The sequence below is a fragment of the Magnolia sinica genome, chromosome 3 (genome assembly GCF_029962835.1).
Source record: "Magnolia sinica isolate HGM2019 chromosome 3, MsV1, whole genome shotgun sequence".
NCBI classification, from domain to species: Eukaryota; Viridiplantae; Streptophyta; class Magnoliopsida; order Magnoliales; family Magnoliaceae; genus Magnolia; species Magnolia sinica.
The window spans coordinates 112,899,417-112,917,945 of record NC_080575.1 but is presented as its reverse complement, the minus strand read 5'-3'; the positions used below and the strand labels follow the sequence as shown (position 1 = coordinate 112,917,945).

The 18,529-nt window shown below is 39.7% G+C and overlaps 1 protein-coding gene across 1 annotated transcript; it reads left to right on the top strand.

Annotated features, from left to right (window-relative positions):
• Nucleotides 1-492: 492 nt before the first annotated feature.
• On the top strand, nt 493-12,154 carry LOC131240758 (uncharacterized). Its single transcript, XM_058239209.1, has 2 exons — nt 493-1,063; nt 11,995-12,154. The coding sequence occupies exons 1-2, from the start codon at nt 575-577 to the stop codon at nt 12,037-12,039; spliced, it is 534 nt and encodes a 177-aa protein (XP_058095192.1). The 5' UTR covers nt 493-574; the 3' UTR covers nt 12,040-12,154.
• The last annotated feature ends 6,375 nt before the right edge of the window (nt 12,155-18,529 follow it).

Sequence of the window (18,529 nt, the reverse complement as noted above, 5' to 3'; positions counted from 1 at the left end):
AATGAGAAAAATGTGCGATTGGTCCTAAAACCGGTAACATCAAATGGTGTGGCCCACCTGAGCTTTGTATCAATCTGATTGTTGTATCTTTTCTTCATCCTGGAGTTACACCTGAGTAACGTGTTTGATGAAAGACCCACACCATGGTGGCCCCACACACAAACCTATGGTTGGCATCCCATCCCCATCGTTCCAGATGATATGGCCCATCTGAGATGTACATGTATCTGATCTTTGGTATTAAGACCCAACTTAGACGATAGAGACTGATAGACGGAGTGGATTTATATACACAACATGATGGGGCCCACAGACTCGTGTGTTTTAGACGGTGTTGCAGAGGATTCCAGTCCTTCAACGGCAACAAGAAGTGGGCCCACATAAGACCGATGACATCCTGACAAGCGGTGACGTCACGGGAAAATTCCACCACAACGGATGCTTAATTGAAAGCAACCACATTAATATCCCATAACTATCCTACCACTATCCCAACGCTCCGATACCCTCACTTTCCTACTGTGTAACTCTTCACCGGAACTCCTACAACCTTTTCTACATTCCACAGCCAGCAATGGAAACTCTAAGAAAACTTCAACAAAGATGGAAGCAATCTCCCCAACCAGCTCTCATACTGTCCATCTGTGTGATATTCGTCGCAGTGGGCATTTGCGCCACAGCAATGACCAGAAAGAAAAGGGCTCATACAAAACAAATCATCATACAGGAATCGAACGTCGATGAGACGAGCAACAAATCGGGCTGGGGTGGGATAAAGAAGGCTTTGACGAGTTCGGTTTGTTGGAGCGAGAGGAGTAAGTTGGTGGAGCCGGAGAGCGTGAATTTGGATCGGATGCCGGCGTTGCTGGCGGGAGTGAGAGAATTGGAGTGGGGAAGGGGTAGCCCGATATCGCCTCTCTGGCAGAGGCGGATACTGATGGGGGAGCGGTGCGAGCTTCCTAGATTCAGTGGTCTCATTCTCTACGACGAGAGGGGCCATCCCTTACGCCACCACCATTCGGAGAAAGGCGCACCGCACCACTCGGAGAGAGCAGCTCACCAGGTGAGTCGACTCACTACATGAGCAAAAAGACTTCACTACATTGATCACGCATTTAGGAGTTAGGACTATAGTTTTAAAGTTGCATATCTGCGTTCCTGGTTTTCCTGACCTTGTGACTGGAACGGGTTGACTCGGTCGAGTCCCGGGTCGACTCGCCTGGTTTGCGGACTATGTTTATGACTACCTCAGTCGTTGTCGTTGCTAACCGAGTTCTCCCACATGAAGTGTGTGGATCGGGGGTGACTTTTGGGGAAGGGATCTGCGAATTGCAGTCGAGTACACATGATGGACGGTTACGATGCTCCCTTGCTCGTGATTATAAGCACATGCTCAAGTGGTGCTTCTAAACACATCTGCAAAACGAACCTAGCCTTAGGGGGAAGTACAAAGAGCCATGATTCCGTGGAATTTTGATTGCGTACTGAGTTAAACAGTAGGCTTTTATCGTCCTGAGTAAACTATGTTGGGACCTTGAATGTATATGGTTTATCCACGCCGCCCATCTGTTTTTCCATCTCATTTTAGTGGTTAAGCTCAAAATTGAAGCATATCTAAAGTTAAAATGGACCATACCACAGCAAACAGTGGAAATAATGATTTCCACCGTTGAAACTTTCCTAGGGCCCACAGTGATGTTTATTTGTCATCCAACCTGTTCATAAGATCACAAAGACATGGATGAAGGGGAAAAGCAAATATCAGCTTGATCAAAAACTTCTGTGGCCCCCGATAGATTTTCAAAGCTAATTGTTAAATTCACATTGTTTCTGTGGTGTGGTCCACTTGAGCTTTAGATATACTTCAACTTTTTTGTGGCATGCCATAAAATTATCTGTTAAAATGGATGGACGGAGTGGATAAAATATATAAATCATAGTGGGCCTTAAAGAGTTGGGGGCCACCCAAAGCATGCTGTTATATGACAGTGGCATCTCTACCGGCAGCACATGTCCTAATAAAATCCACCTCACTGGTGACCCCATGTCTGTGTAGGAAGCTGGTAGGTGTGATGCAATAACTCCAAGCGACACCCTGTCCCTGAAAATGCGGTGTGATGTGATGCAATTACTCTCTCTCTATATTTTTTATTTTTTACTTCATGAGCTAATAATCTCTTGTAGATCAAGGTTAGATTGCCGTATCTCTCATTTCTAAAGCATCCAATATTTCTTTGTTTTCAAATGGCTTATTAAATGGTTAGCAAAGATATTCTCCAAATAGTTTTCTTATTTTTTCTAATCACAGTCCATGCCATACTTGTAAGAGCCTACCTAACAATCTTTGAAAGTCCAAGAAATATTGAAACGATGGAAAATGTCAGCCCTAACATTCCCCATAAATGAACAGTGCATGAAAGGGATTTAAAAAAAAAAAAAAAAAAAACAGTGCATGAAAAGGTTATCAACTGATTCCTCATCATCACTCCTGCACCATATGCAAATGTTGGGGATGATCATTCCTCTTTTCGAAAATTGTATACTGTTAAGACTTTTCTTCTAGCAACTAATCATTTCAAAGCAGCTATTTTGGGAGGGACATATGGTGCCAAACATACTTAGTGTGCCTCACTTCCTCCGCATGAGAGCTAGGCTCGTATAAATAAATATGAATATAACAATCTGATGGAAAATAAACCTGATTTATCAAATCTTCAAATTATCATATACATAGAAGAAGGATCCGGAATACAAAGTTGAATATGCTTTAAAAGTGCTTCACATATATTCTACTACCTCGTTACACGAAAGCATCTGTAAAGGACCTTCCAAATAACTGCATTTTCCGTATAGGAAAAACAATTGGCCACTAAAATTGAAGTGGTGAATTAGAAAACAAACATTTGCTAAATAACTCTCAAGTCACTCTATTTAATTACGTGAGTAAAGTATGAAATCATTATAGGGGTAGTCAATTACTGAAATCTTTACTACTTTTCATCATTTTACCAAAAGCAAGGACCCTTTTTAAGTGAAAGTTTTGTTTGTACTAATTTGGGTCCACCTCAATCTCCCACCCTTCATCGATGGGAGGAATTAATGGAGTAAAACACACCTGGATTGCCTATGATCCCAACTGCAAAAAATTCCTATGGTCAAAAGCCATGTGAGGCCCACCTTGATTTTTGTGAGAAATACCCTGTCCATCGGTTTTGCCAACTCATGCTTAGAACATGAGCCCAAAATCCAAGTATATCCACAACTCAAGTGGAACACATGATCAGAAAATGTGGGAAGGGAAAATGCCTATTGTTGAACTTTTCCAACATCCATTGTGATGTTTATATGCCAACCAAACCGTACATTTGATCATTTCTATTAGGATGAACTGAAAAACACCAAAATATTAGCCTTTTCCATTACTTTTGTGGCCACACAAATGTTTCAACAATGAGCATTTAAAATCTACTATTTCCATATGTCTCACTTAAGTTTTGGATCTACCTCATTTTTTGGTTCATGTCCTAGTATGAGTTCGTAAAATGGATGGACATGGAAGATTTCTCACAAACATCACCACTTGTTTATGTGCCCATTGATATAAGTGGGAACCATGGTTCTGTTTTCAGAACCAGTGAGTGATATTACAGCCCATCGTGGAAGGACCACTACATAAGGGAGGATGTGATGAGGTTGATCACCGTCTTACTCAATCGATAACTACCTTGATTCTACAAGACTTTCTTGAATCCACAAGAAAAAATCTCGAATTCACGATAAGAATAAAGAAAACTTCAAACGAATTGATTTATTGACTAAATTTTCCTCCTAAAAATGAGTTTAACACCCTTTAAATAACCCTAAACAAACCCTAAAAATATAATCGAAAAGCTCTGATCAAACTAGGAAACAAATTCAAAAAAACATGTAAATTTTCATCGTTTAATGGCTTATCATTGACTTGTCAAGTCAATAGGTCGAAATAACCAAAAAGTGTTTAGAAATTTAAATAAGAAATTATGTGATTTTTAACTTATCAACGTGTTGAACGGGATTTCAACCTATTAACAAGATCCGTTAACTTGTCTAAACAGTCAGAAATCAGCCAGCAAGCAATCTGAAATTTGAGGCAAAATTTTAACCTATTAAAACTACATATGCTGAATTTTGTCTATTTATCCTTAGATTTCTTTCGATTTGTGTGTGTTAGGAATGTGCTTGATCTACGTTCTACATCAAACTCAACTTCAAAAAAAAAAAAAAAACTCATCCTCAAGTTTGGTTTACGATATGTTTTGAACTTCCTCGAGTTCTTCAACAGACTTCGTTCACGACATGTATATTGGCCTGTTACATTGAAAGTCATGTCCTTTGGAAGATTAAGAACAAAGGTGCTATCATTGATTTTCTTAAAGATCAGAATAGGGCCTATCTTCATTCATCAACTTGTCATATGCCACAGTCAGAAATTATTCTTTGCGAAAGCACTTTACAGAAATTGGGGTTGTGCCGTATAGCGATCATGTGAGGCTAAGTATCGCCTTGGATCGAGGTGGAATTAGCGTATTGCATGGTCAACTAACTCTTTCGGTAAAAAGTTTCTATTCTTTCTAATAAATAACGAATCTCTTCATCATCGTCCATGGAATTTTGGTTCATTCCATCATTAGTTGTTATCGGCTCGAGGAGAATCCTTGTTCTGATACCATTGATGCAGAGTGGACATGATGGGGTCAATCACCGTCTTCTTCAATCGATATCTACCTTGAATCCACAAGGCTTTTTTGAATCCACGAGAAGAAAGAAGAAAACTTCTTAGGAATTGATTTATTGACTAAATTTTCATCTTAAAAATGAGTTTAACACTTTTTAAATAACCTTAAAAATGTAATCAAAGAGTTCTAATCAAACTAGGAAATAAATTTTAAAAAACATGTAAATTTTCGTCTTTTGTCAATATATCAACTTGATAGGTTGAAACAACCAAAAAGTGTCCAGAGATTTAAACCAGAAATTCTGTGACTTTTGACTTGTTGACCTGGTGAACTGGATTTTGACCTGTATAAACTGACAGAAATCAGCCAGCAAATAATTTAAAATTTCAAGCAGAATTTCGACCTGTCAATCATAAAGGTCGACCTGTCAAAATTATACTGAAATTTGTCAATTTCTCCTTAGGCTTCTTCCAATCCATGTGTTAGGAATGTGTTTGATTCATGTCTTACATCAACCCCACACTAAAAATCTCTTGGAGATAAATATCCTAGCCCCTTTAATAAGGACAAATTTTTTCTTGGCATGAATTTTTTTTGCTCCTCATGGCCTGCCCATGATATCAACGGGAGCACCGGAGGAACTCTCTGCCCGCGTCCAACAGATGTTAAGACATTAGATTTTCATTTATATAACATGGTGAATGATTTGGGTGAGAAACACTAATTGAAAGGACTAGACAAGTGAATCTTGTCACAGTCAGATCAACATCTATGAATGAGGGCGATGACAAGTGGTCCCACCTAATGAAAATGAGGAAGATGTGCTGCAGAAAAAGACTACTGGTAGACAACTCTCTATCAAGACTGTTTTCACACCTAATCGACTGGAAGAAAATACAAAGAGACTTAATCGGACACGGCTGGCCACCTATCAAATGCTAGGTCCCAGATTCACCGTACTCTAGGGACCCAATCCAATTTTAACGAGTCCAAGTCTGTGTTTTTTTCCCCACCCCTCAAGAAAAAGGGATGGGCTAGTTCTTGCCTTGTAGAAGTTAAATTCGTGTCTAGTTGGGTTGGGGTCGTATCCATCAACTTGGACCCAGTTAAAATAGGGTAAGGTGGGGCAAAGTCGGGTCCAGGTATTCTAAATAATTTAAAATATTGTTGCATGCATTAAATATATATTGATTATTCCTAGAATGTATAAAAGGTTTACTTAGCCATATATATGCAAGTGGGACTATTTAAATGCCATCCGTGTGTTAAAGTGGCACATGCATACAATTTAGTCTATCCATCAAGTGGGCCTAATAATATAAATGGTCTTATTAGCCTGAACTCAATAAAAACCTAAACTTAAAGACCCAATGGACACCAGCATGTATAAAACCTGTTTGGATCCAGGTCCAAGTCTTCAAGAACAAAACTCAAACTCGAAAGGACTTAGACCTATGTGCCCCGAGTACTATAGGACCCAACTCGAACCCAATTGGAATATCGAGTGTGTGGTGAAAGGGAAGTAAGATATCACCATATTTCTTTATGATAAATCTCAAATCCACAAGGTAGAAAAAGCTCTGACGCAGGGATGAATGTGATGAGGTCAATCACCGTCTTCCTCAAGGATAATTATTCTCAATCCATGAAGCTTCTCAGGACTCCTCACATAGACTTCTTGAATCCATGAGGAAAGAAAACAAGAAAATAGAAATAAATTCTAATAAATTCGTAAATTGATTAATGAATGAAAAAATGAGTTCACAACCCTTTAAATAGTGATACCAAGCAATGTGAGAGAAATCAAAATCAAATTACAACTAAAACTCTTAAAATTCACAACTTACTATAAATAGTAAACTTACTATTTATAGACAATCGTGATGTCTACTAGTGCGCAAGGTTTTGGTCCAAAAATAATAAGTATTCTATTTGGCTTTACCAAGTTGTTCTCCTAATTATTCTAAGCACTTGTCACGTTGGGCACAACTTCTAAAGCTTAACGGATGAAGAGTTATAATCAAACAAAAACTTATTATTTATAGTAAAAATGGAATTAAAATAGGGAAACGATCGTCAATCTAGTGGTATTTCAAAAATCCAGCTTGCATAACCTGGCAGAGAAGGGTTGGGTAGCTAAAGTAACTCATTCCACCCCAAAATCATATATTTTACATCCGATAACTTATCCCGGATTGGGAGATATGCTCAATTTAAGGTCCGACAGTCCAGATCACTTCTTTCGTCAACCAGGCCTTTTCTAATCCATCTTGGCCATGAAACTGTCCGCGACCCGTTCCATATCAATCTCTAAAAGAAATAATATTATTGAAAAATAAAAATAAAATTATGCATGTTTAGAATGCCTTTCAATATAACTTATTTAAGTCCTGAGTTTTAAATTCATAACTTCTCCAAACTAGTAGACTTTTTTAAAATAATAATCAACTTCTAAATTAACTTAGATTTCCATGACTCAAACAAGAAATATAAATATAATCGGGCTTCTTCAAACTCTAAAACACTTTTGAAAATAATAAAAATTGTAACTTGCTAAAAATAAATTTCAACTAAAACTCATATTAAACCTCTAAAATGACCTTAGTTTGAAAAATAGTTGGGAGGCCAATTTCCCTTGGCATTGGCTAGGATGTAGAGCTTATTAATAGTTTGCCAACAATATATCATGTATATGAAACGAATAACTAGTAATAAAATTATGGTTGTCAAAAACTAAAATGCATGTTGACCCTTGGATCAAGTTTTCTAACCTGATTTCTTTTAATCTTGACTATTTATGAAATTGGCCTTAACTTGTCCTGCGTTAGGCCCCTTAAAGAATTAAACTCACCCTCAATTTTAGAACGGCAGTAACACAATAATAATCAGCCTTTATAGTGTGTTTTCTTTAACTTTGGCAACAACTGATAGTGAATGCCTAGACATTGGATGAATTTTTATTCATTGCTGAGAACGTAAACAAGTGTTGATTTTCATCATGATGGCCACAAAAATATCCACTTCATTTAGCCATCGAGTTGTCCATAACTATTGATCCATTAATTCTTTTTATTCATGCAATTCATCAATTGATGTTTTTACTCCATCAAAACCTTATTTAGATTTATTGTCTATTCATTCATGAACCCATTAAGCAATTCGATGAAGAGTGATGGCACATGTTTGATGCACATCGGGAGTCATTTATCCATCCATTGATTCATCGAGCGATCCGATGGTGGAGTCTTCAAAAGGCCTCTTTCATCCACATAGCTCTAGTTTTCTTCTTCACATCAGAGAGTTTCATCTCTTTAATTTTTGACATTTAATGGTCCAACACCTTTCTTTAAGTTACTAACTGAAATATGGTTCAAAGGATGGTTGTTGCCCGATTCACTATTGGAAGACATTGATGTGAGAAAAAAATCCCGCTCTAATGGAAGGGGAAGGACTAGATTATTGTTTTCTTCCTTCACGGTATACCCCAAATCCACAAGAAGCCTTAAATCACAAGATAAATTTTCTTTATATATATATATATATAGGGAAACGCTCACATACGTAGTACGTACGAACTTTTTTGGGAACCCATCATATGTGATGTGGATCAAAAATCTGAACCGTTCATGTGAAGCAGCACCTCCTGAAACCCCCCAAGTCTAAGTTTTACTTTGATCTAAAACTTTGATGGGCCATGAAAAATGAAAACAGTTTCCTCCCTTGATTTGCATTTCTCTTTTCTATGGCCCACCAGAATATTAGATCGGGGTGCAAATTTATCACATAGGGTTTTATGGGATTCCGCATCACATGGACCGTTCAGATTTGACACCCATGGCACGTGTGCAAAGGTGCACACGTGCGTAGGTGCGTAGGGGAGCATGACTCTATATATATATATATATATATATATATATATATATATAATTCATGTTCATAGAAAACTTTCATATGGCTTATGTAAGTCATGAGTCCTAAATGCATAACTTCTCTAAAACATTGAACTTTTTAGAAATAGTAAGCAACTTTTATACCAATTCAAACTTATTTCTATTACCCAAACAAGCACTTTAAGCACCATTGGTCTTACTCAAACCCTAAAATGTCCTAAAACTAATAAAATTCATACCTAACTGTAAATAATGAAAATTTTAAAATTAGTAAACAATGTCTAAATTGATTTAAACTTTTTCCCATGACTTAAAAGGACTTTACGTATGATTGAACTAATTCAAACCCTAAAATATCTTAAAAATAACAAAACCTGTAACTTACCACAAGTAATAAACTTTGACTAAAAACTCATATTTGACTCCAAGTAACTTTAATTGGGAAAATTGTTTGGGCTAGCATTAGCTAGGTTGTAGAGCTTGTAGATATCCTTCCAATGAGGTATTATATGCATAAGTAATTGATTGCAAAGTTATGACTAATGGAAGCTATAGTCCGTGCTAGACCCAACTTGGATCCAACTTTCGAACTCAATATTTTTTTTTAAAATCCTAGCCGTCCAAGGAAATTGACCTCAACCTAGCTTACCTTAGACCCATCAACAACCCTAACTATTGTAGAGAATGTGGTCCACCCACAAAAAATTCCCCCATTCACAAGAAGAAAAACACTTTTAATACTTTTATTGAACCCATGATAGAAGTTTTGGCATAAGTTTGACCCTTGTGCACTCCTCCATCCAGGCTTGGGACTGCCAATGAGAGTACAAAAACTCCCACAAGTAGGATGTAATAGACTAATAGACTATTACATGGGTGGTACACTCGCAAGAGTTTAAACATTAGGTCATGCGTTTAAGTAGCCATTGTGGTGTGAATGCGTGGACGTGCATATGGGAAAAAAAAAAAAAAAAGAAAGAGAGAGAGAGAGAGAGAGAGAGAGAGAGAGAGAGAGAGAATAAAATAAGATATACCCAAATGAAGAAGTCCGTAGTTTCAATGAAGATGCACCACATGCATTATCACATATGCATGTATGATTTTTTACACCGACCCATCCTCCAACGAACCGCTCGACAGCACATGTGGGTTGTACTATTGATGATTCTGGACTATCCATCTAATAATGTGCCCTACGTTGACACACCATGATTAAAAAGCAAAACAAGTCATGCATCCTAGCTTTCGAATTTGTGGCCTTCGACGGCAGATTTCAAAACATGTCGGTGGTCCACATTCAAAAAGGAGATGTCACATATTTGTACCATGGCCGTCCATCGTAGGACCCAACCATATCCACCAACTGTATAGCCACGTGTAAGGGTGGCAATAGGCTGGGTAGCCCGCCGACCCGGCTTTGGGCTGGTCTTGGACATATAGCTTAGCCCAGGGGCTGGATTTGGACCTTGCATGCAAGGCCCATTACTTTTTGGGTCAGGGTTGGGCTCAAATCATTTTAGACCATTTTAGACCAACCTAAACTGGCTCAAGTCTAGCCCTGCATGACTTTATACGTACTTGTGTTATATTCCAGGAATATGACATTCTAATCCTCTGTTAGGCAATCCATCCATGTTGAATGTAGATCTATAGTTTCACTCTAATCCTCTCTGTGGATGTGTGGCCCACTTAAACCACGGGCCGATTAGCAACATCTAAGCAGGAAATAGGGATTTATCAATTTTTTGGTTGGTTTGGGTCTGCTGTGCTAGGCTCATGCTAGACTTGGGCTTCGGTCTTAGGTCTGAAATTTGTGGGCTGTTGTGGGACCTATCCTGGCAAAGTCCAAACCCAGCCCATAACCACCCTTAGACGTGAACTTTGAAGAGGAACTAAGCCATGACGCAGAACGTTAGCATTATGTGGATTTGGAAAGCTCATGAAATATGCTTATGTAGCATAAACGCCTTATAAATAAAGACATCTGCTGACATTGTGTATTAGCCACCTCATACGCATCATGACTGGAACAGTAGGGATGGGAATTGGTCGTACCCGACCCATTTATTAAACAGTCCAAGAGTTGCGGCCCAAACTGAACCTGCAACCCATTACCCTAATGACCCAACACGACCAACTTAAAATTCATCAAGCCCGAGTCACAACCCATTTAATTGTAATCAGGTCAGGCTTGACCGACCTGACCCAACCCAATGACCCATTTGATTGTGATTTAGTTGGGATCTACTGACCCGAGAAAACCCAATTTATTGTAATTAGGTTGGGCTTGAAGGCCACAAACCGACCCAACAGGACCACACTTGGGTTTATGAATGGAATATGGAGCTAAAGGTAGACCTAGCCAATTCAAGTGAATACAAAAATAGACATGTGCATGTATTATACTCACCATCTTTTAATTTGTTCCAGGTTTTGGGCTGGGTCTGGTAGGGTCATCTGGCCCAGCCCATTTACAAGCCATATGGATTGGGTGGTTCGGGTTGAGTAGAATTCCAGCCAAGACCAACCCATTTACTTAAATGGGCCACATTGCTACCCGACCCCGGCCCACTACGCATCTAGCTAGGCCCACACCCATTGGCCACTTGATCCGCAGGTCAACACAATACATTGCCACCCAGTTTGAAAGTATCATCCCCAAGCATCATGTATCGTCCAATGCATACCAGTATCGCTCCGGAATGAGATGGTTGTATCAGCCGATATCTGCCTGTAGCAACCCAAGGGCGATATGGGGTGCGTCGGTGACTGATACAAATACAATACCTGAAAGGCTGAAACAGGAAACGGATAGGCTACTGATCCTGCCACTAGCCAATCGCTAGTGGTCGGTGCTGTGGGCCCCACCCCGATGTATGTGTTTCATCCATGCCGTCCACCCATTCTTCCAGATCATTTTATGGTATGAGCCCAAAAATGAGGTTGATCCAAATCTCAAGTGGACTGCACAGTGTTGATTAAACGACCACCATTAAAAACTTCCTGGGGGCCACAAAAGTTTTGGATCAAGCTGATATATATTTTTTACCTTCATCCAAGTCTGTATGATGTCTAAAAACCATTACAATGGGCCCTATGAGTTTTTTAATGGTGGACATTCAATCACTGTTTTCCTATGGTGTGGTCCACTTGAGATTTAGATCTACCTCGTTTTTGGGATCAAGCCCTAAAATTATCTTTCAAAATGGATGGACAGCGTGGATAAAACACATTCATCATGGTGGGGTCCACACAGCACCGACCATTAGCCACCTGGCTGATGGCAGCGTCACTAGACAAACCACGTCCCCTGAAACACCGGATTTTAAAGCTTACTTGCTACCATTATGGAATAGACCCCTCACATTTCTTGTTACTCTTTGGTGTAGGAAAAACCAGCAGCTGTTGTGACTACTCTCAGAGACCTACTGTAACCTCCTGCATGTTGTTTTTTCACTGTAATGAATTCGGTTTTAATATGTGGGAATACGGTTATTATGGCAAGTTCCCAACTGGTCGGCCATTTCTCATGAGAAGTATCTTCATGCACTTTCCCTGAAATGATGTTTGGATGCTCAATTGAATTGAATTGCAATTTGCAAGTCAATAAGGTGGAAATGACCCAAGTGGTGTTAGCCCCACCCCTTTTAATAGTCCAGCTTCAATTGCAATTAGGGGTCGGTTTTCATCATGCACTGAAACGGTCCCACCTTTCATTTTGGTCATAACCAAAGGCCCTATTTGATATATGCCTGAAAATGAATTCATCTCATTTTAGTTGGCAGTGATTATGTATTAGAGAACTGGATCAGTGTTACATAATGAGTTCATGTTACTGGTGATTTATGTGTTAGAGAATTTCATCTCTAACACGTAATTACTGTTAACTAAAATGAGATTAACTCATTTTTAAGCGTCAACCAAACGGCGCTGTTTGGTATAAGGATGGCAAGCTTACAGTCAACTGGGTAGCGGCAGTTGTAAAAATAGAATAGGATTTCAAATTGAAAGATCTTATGCTTAGGGAATTATAAGATAGGTGATGGGAAGCATCGCACACTATATGTGAGTCTTCAGATCTGATGAGTAATGCCCATGATTTGCAAGATGAGAGATGAGATGAAAAGAGTGGGTTATATGTGTAGGAGAAAAACACTTGATAGTAGATGAATAAGATGTCAGTTTTTATTGCTAATAAATTGAGTTTAAACATATTAGAGAGAATACAAAAGTTCCCAATCTGTATCAAACCACAGCTACCCCATCTATACAATTACAAGGCGCCACACCACATACTCCATATCTTATGAGACGGAGATGAGCAAAACATAGATACAACTCAAAAAAGTTATTTAAAGCATTGAGCAATTGTGAAAAGTTGCGACCGATTATGAACATGCATGGATTACCCCCAAAAAAAAGGGCATGTGCAGAATCATCTGTCCATGAATCACGACTAGATGGCATGTAGCATGTCCAATGCCAGTTTGTGAGCTTCTGAGTTCTGAAGTTCTGGTACTAGACAGTTGGATTCAAATAAATGGTGAGATCTGGTAAAAGACTTCAAGCATAAGCTGTGTGTACAGTGATACACCCATCCAGCACTAGATTGGGAGCAGACGCATCTCCAAAGCAAAAAAAAACCATGGTTTTAAGACTCAAAGAGGTGTGTGATACAACTCGTCCAAGTTGACTCAGACTCCATAGCACTCAATCCAGTTTGATAATGCGAATCAACGACTTAGGAAAGTCCCAACTTTACTCAAGACCAAATGAGTTGGACTGAGTTGCTGTGTCTTTTAACCATGCTAAAAGCTCAAAGTAGCGTGCATAAGCACACATACCTGTCATCATGGCTGATTTGTTGTGAGTGAGCTGCTGTCCTCTTCTTGATTGAGGAAGAGGGTCGCCGTTCTTCTTTTGATGAACCAACAGCTCATATAGCATCTAAGATCACTATCTCTACTCTTTCCTTCAACCATCTAAAAGATGGGATCAGCACAAGCGTATATCGATGGGCTAGAGAATGTGCCTAGAGGCTCTTTTATACCAGTTATCTGTCCTAAACCAAGTCAAGTCGCATAAGATGGGCTCTCTTTTCCTATAATTGCTTGGATTAGGCCCCTAATTAATCAGGGTCAATGAGAAAACCTTGCAAATCTAAGTACAGGGAAACATTGAGCAGGAAAACAGTGTTCATGTGGTCACTTAATGTAGACGAAATTTAACAGAACCACAGAAACTAATAACCCTGAAATCAACAGCACAGGTCTTGGTCTCAGCTGGTGAGCGATGAAACCCTCTGTAATTACACCTACCAGCCTTAGGCAAGCTAACACATCAATTTGGCAAACACTTCCTTAGACAATAGCTCAGGTAATTCTTCAGTAATTTGTAAACATCACTGAAAACAAGAATGCATGGCTTCTAATGATGCAATTGCAGGTAAATCAAGTAGAATCCTAGAATCGGGTCCTTACTCATGCCTCGGTGGTAGACTCGCATGAGTTTTGATGCAGGGAAGGGTGTGATGAGGACGATCACCATCTTACTCAAACAATAAACACCTTGAATCCACAAGGCTCTTTTGAATCCACAAGAGAAGTTTTTCAAATCCATGAAAAAAATAAGGGAAATTTTGAGAAATTTTATTAAAAAGCTATTCAAATAAACAAGTTTGCATGCTTAAATACTCTTAAACAAACCCTAAGATGTAATTTTAAAAAAGTTAAACAAATAAGGAAAAAAAAAGTTGAAAAACGTACAAATTTTCGCATTCCATTGTTCGATCGGAATGGCACAAAACATCCAGAGACTAAAACCCGTAAAATTGAATTTGTGCCAATCGATCGAACTAAGTAAAAATTGTCCAGCAAGCTTTTCATCTAAAATCTGAATTTCGATCGATCAATCGACCGACCAATCGATCAACTTGATCGGTCTGCTCAATCGACCTCGATCGATTGAACAATGATGAAACTTTGTTGATTTCTTTTGGACTTCTGTCGGTCCATTTGTGATGGGCACATGCTTGCTCCATGTCCTACATCAGATCCCCTCCACTAAAATAAAAACTCGTCCTCGAGTTATCCTCCGGCTCCGGTTCATGATACTCGCACAAGTCCGCCACATTGAACGTGCGTGAGATCTCCATACTGATGGGGACATCACGGGCACGCACGCCGCCCCCTACGCACGTACAGAAGGAGAGGGAGGGCTCCACCATCGATCTGGTTCGATTACGACGTCCAGGAAGGGCCTTCTAGTTAGAGGCCGGAGTTTTGGTTCATTAGAGTGAGCTCGATAATCAAGTAAAGCCCATCATGGGATCTCATGATCGGGGCCCACTAGTCGGATTGATTTCATATTTTAGGTTTTGATTATTTATGTTATTTAAAATATCATAAACGCTTTAGATTTCTTTGATTAGTTTTTATTTTGGCTTACTTCATTGCCAAGTAATAGGTTGCGCACATGACGCGAGTTTTGGGGTATACAGTTTTCTTATAAATAGGCACCCTTTGTAGTTTTTTTAATTCATTGAAGTTGAATAAAAAATTCCTGTATGTTTTTTCCTACTCTCTAAGTTTCTGAGTTGTGGAAAAAAAATTCAAGTGGGTGCGAAGCTCTTCCTTTTCGAAGGGCTAACTACCGTGGTGCGAAACCACGTCTATTCCAATCCGCCCTCATCTCATATCATCTATATTTCTCCCATTCTAAGATATCCTCACATCAAATCTATTTGTTTTGCAGCCGTTCATCTCCCTATAGTCAGTTTCCAGAATCTGACCCTGCAGGAGGGCCGAAACTTCGACGAAGCACTGCGCCCCGACCGCACGTCGGATCGCCACGAAATTTGGAGGGTTCGTAGTCCCCCTTGGCCGACCAAAGCCTAGAAGGCTGTTTTGGGATTCGAGCCCCCAGCGCACGTGTCGCCAGCCTCCTACGCACGTACGACAGGTTCGGGTCGCGATCCGCACGCGGAAGCTGTCATTTGGTTCAGGTTTTCTTCCTATTTTCCCCATTTACACTAGTTTTACATAACCCTAACCCTAGATTGCATTATCCTTAATTTATTTGCCCATTTTCTCGCCCTGAGATTCCTTAAATTGAAATTGGGGAATCCCTTGTATTAGGGACTGGTTACTGTGCATGTGTGGATGATTTCTATTCCCTTTGAGCATCGTTTGGTCTATAATTTTACTGATCCAATCTTAGCCTGTGTAGGCCTGGACCTGTGCAGATTCCCCTTTACTTAAATGTTTGAGCTTTTGAGTAGGATGTGGAATTATTATGTGATTGTTCTGAATTAGTATGATCTAAGCCAGAATCTTGCATATCATATTTAAATTTCATGTCCAGCATCACATATCTTAAAGAAGATCAATGACGCAAGCGCTGTCATTGATCTTGCGGAGTATAGGCACCGGTCTGATTTTCTTATTCTTCAGCTTGTTATGCGTCCTGATCGGAAATCTTTCCTTTTGCACAGGTGAACCATGGTGTCATCGCCCACATTAAACACCTTCATGTGCCGATGTGTGTCAACACTTTCCTTGTAATTGTCATTCATTGCTTGCAACTTGGCTTGATCATCAACGCGTAGACTTATGATTCGGTCCGCTGCAGCACGCTCACGCCTGACAGCTTGGGCAATGGAATCAAATCAAGAGTATATTTAGGTACTTGCTTGTACACAACTTCAAACGGGAACTTACTGGTGGAACGGTTTTGCATATTGTTGAATGCGAATCCTGCCTAAGCCAAGGCAAAATCCCACTATTTGGGCTTATCACCCAATATGCATCGTATAAGTTCCTGAGTGTACGATTCACCACCTTGGTTTGCTCATCGGTCTACGGATCATATGCACTGCTAAACTGTAGCTTGGTGTCAAATCGCCTCCGCAAAGCCTTCCAAAAGTGAGTGAGGAACTTAGTGTCACGATTTAAGGTGATAGATTTTGAGAATCCATGTAGTCAAACAACCTCTCGAAAGAACAAATTTGCGACATATAGTGTTGAGAGTCTTCTTGTATGGTATGAAATGAGTCATCTTGGAGAATCTGTCGATCATAACAAACACTGAGTTTATTCCATGCTGGGTCTGTGTAAGGCCTAGCACAATGCCCATGGACAAATCCTCTCAAGGGCCGTCAAGTATCGGTAATGGAGTGTACATGCCCGTGTTCTATGATCTTCCCTTAGAGGCCTGACACGTATGACATCGCTGCACCACTTTTCTAACATCCCGTTTCAGCTATGGCCAATAGTAACACTCCTTCAAGAGAGCTATTGTCTTGTCTCGTCCTAAGTGACTGCCGAGGCCACCTCCATGTAACTCTTGGATGACATGTTCTCACAACGAACTCTGTGGAATGCACACCGATTTTCGTTGAAAAGAAAATCATCTGGAATATGGAGGTCACTGGACTGGCCCTCCTGGCATCAAATCCACGCATCCTTGAAGTCATCATCATTGGCATATAAGTCCTTGAGATATTCGAACCCAACAACCTCGTTGCTCATGGTGACTAACAAGGATGCACGCCGGCTAAGCGCATCGACCACCTCATTTTGTTGCCCGACCTTATGCTTCAACACGAATATGAATTTCTGCAAGAAAGTAATCCATCTCGCATGTACACGATTAATGTTAACCTGACTATTAATAAACTTGAGGGCCTGATAGTCGTTAGAAGCCATCGATCCGAGGAAAAGCCTTGCTTTGAGACCAAACTAACACAAGGAATGGCGTGATGAGGACCATCACCGTCTTCCTCGAATGATAAACACCTTGAATCCCCAAGGCTCTCTTGAATCCACAAGAGAAGTTTCTAGAATCCACGAGAGATAAGGAAAATTTTGAAATTTTTTATTAAAAAAGCTATCCAAATAAATGAGTATGTATGCTTAAATGCTCTTAAACAAACCCTAAGATGCAATTAGAAAACAGTTAAACAAATAAGGAAACAAAAACTGAAAAACAAGCGCAAATTTCCGCATTCCGTCAATCGATCGGAATGGCTCAAAACATCCAGAGACTAAAACCCATAAAATTAAATTTGTGTCGATCGGTCGATCGATCGAACTAAGTAAAAATTATACAGCAAGATTTTCATCTAAATCCGAATTTTGATTGATCGGTACCCGATCAATCGATTGACTTAATCGGTCTGCTCGATCGATCTCGTTCAATCGAACTATGATGAAACTTTGTTGATTTCTTTTGGACTTCTTCCGGTCCATTTGTGATGGGCACATGCTTACTCCACGTCCTACATCAAGTTTAAACACGAGGTCATGGGTTCGAGTACCCATTGTGGTGAAAACCTACTATGGTGTAAGTGCGTGTGTAAAAAAGAAAAAAAGTAGGATCCTAGAATATCCAAGAATCCCATCTGAGACATTTGTGTTCCGCAAGCCAAGGCAAAATAACCACCTGAATGCCAAGGCACAGATATAAAGATGCTGAAACATGGAGCAGAGAACCATCTGTATTTTTGGACGTCTAGGAGTTGGATTTGCATATGAGTATCCCATCCGATAATTTTATACCATAAGAAAATTGCTAGCATGGAAAGTAATACAATGGGAAACCGTTAAACTGTATCGTACAGGTATATGTGCCATATACCGTTCAAGTACAGGTATCAACACAGTACAAAACCAGTAAGTATATACAAATATCTGGATATCCTAGATGATACTATTACTGTACTTGGGAAAATCTCCAGGCCTGATTAACAAGCTGCTAGCTTACAACAATTCAAAGCAATGAACATGAGAAAAACACATCAGACTCTACCACAAGGTATGGCTCAGAAGCATGCATTATTAATCTGACTATATATCCTTTTTCACCCATTTTTGAAGGGATCTAGAATCAAGCATTCTCACATATCCATCACGACAACATTCCAGA

Coding starts and splice junctions, on each gene's coding strand:
- LOC131240758 (XM_058239209.1), top strand. CDS start 575: ATGGAAACTCTAAGAAAACTTCAACAAAGATGGAAGCAATCTCCCCAA. Junction 1,064..11,994: donor CGGAGAGAGCAGCTCACCAG/GTGAGTCGACTC, acceptor TCTTTGGTGTAG/GAAAAACCAGCAGCTGTTGT.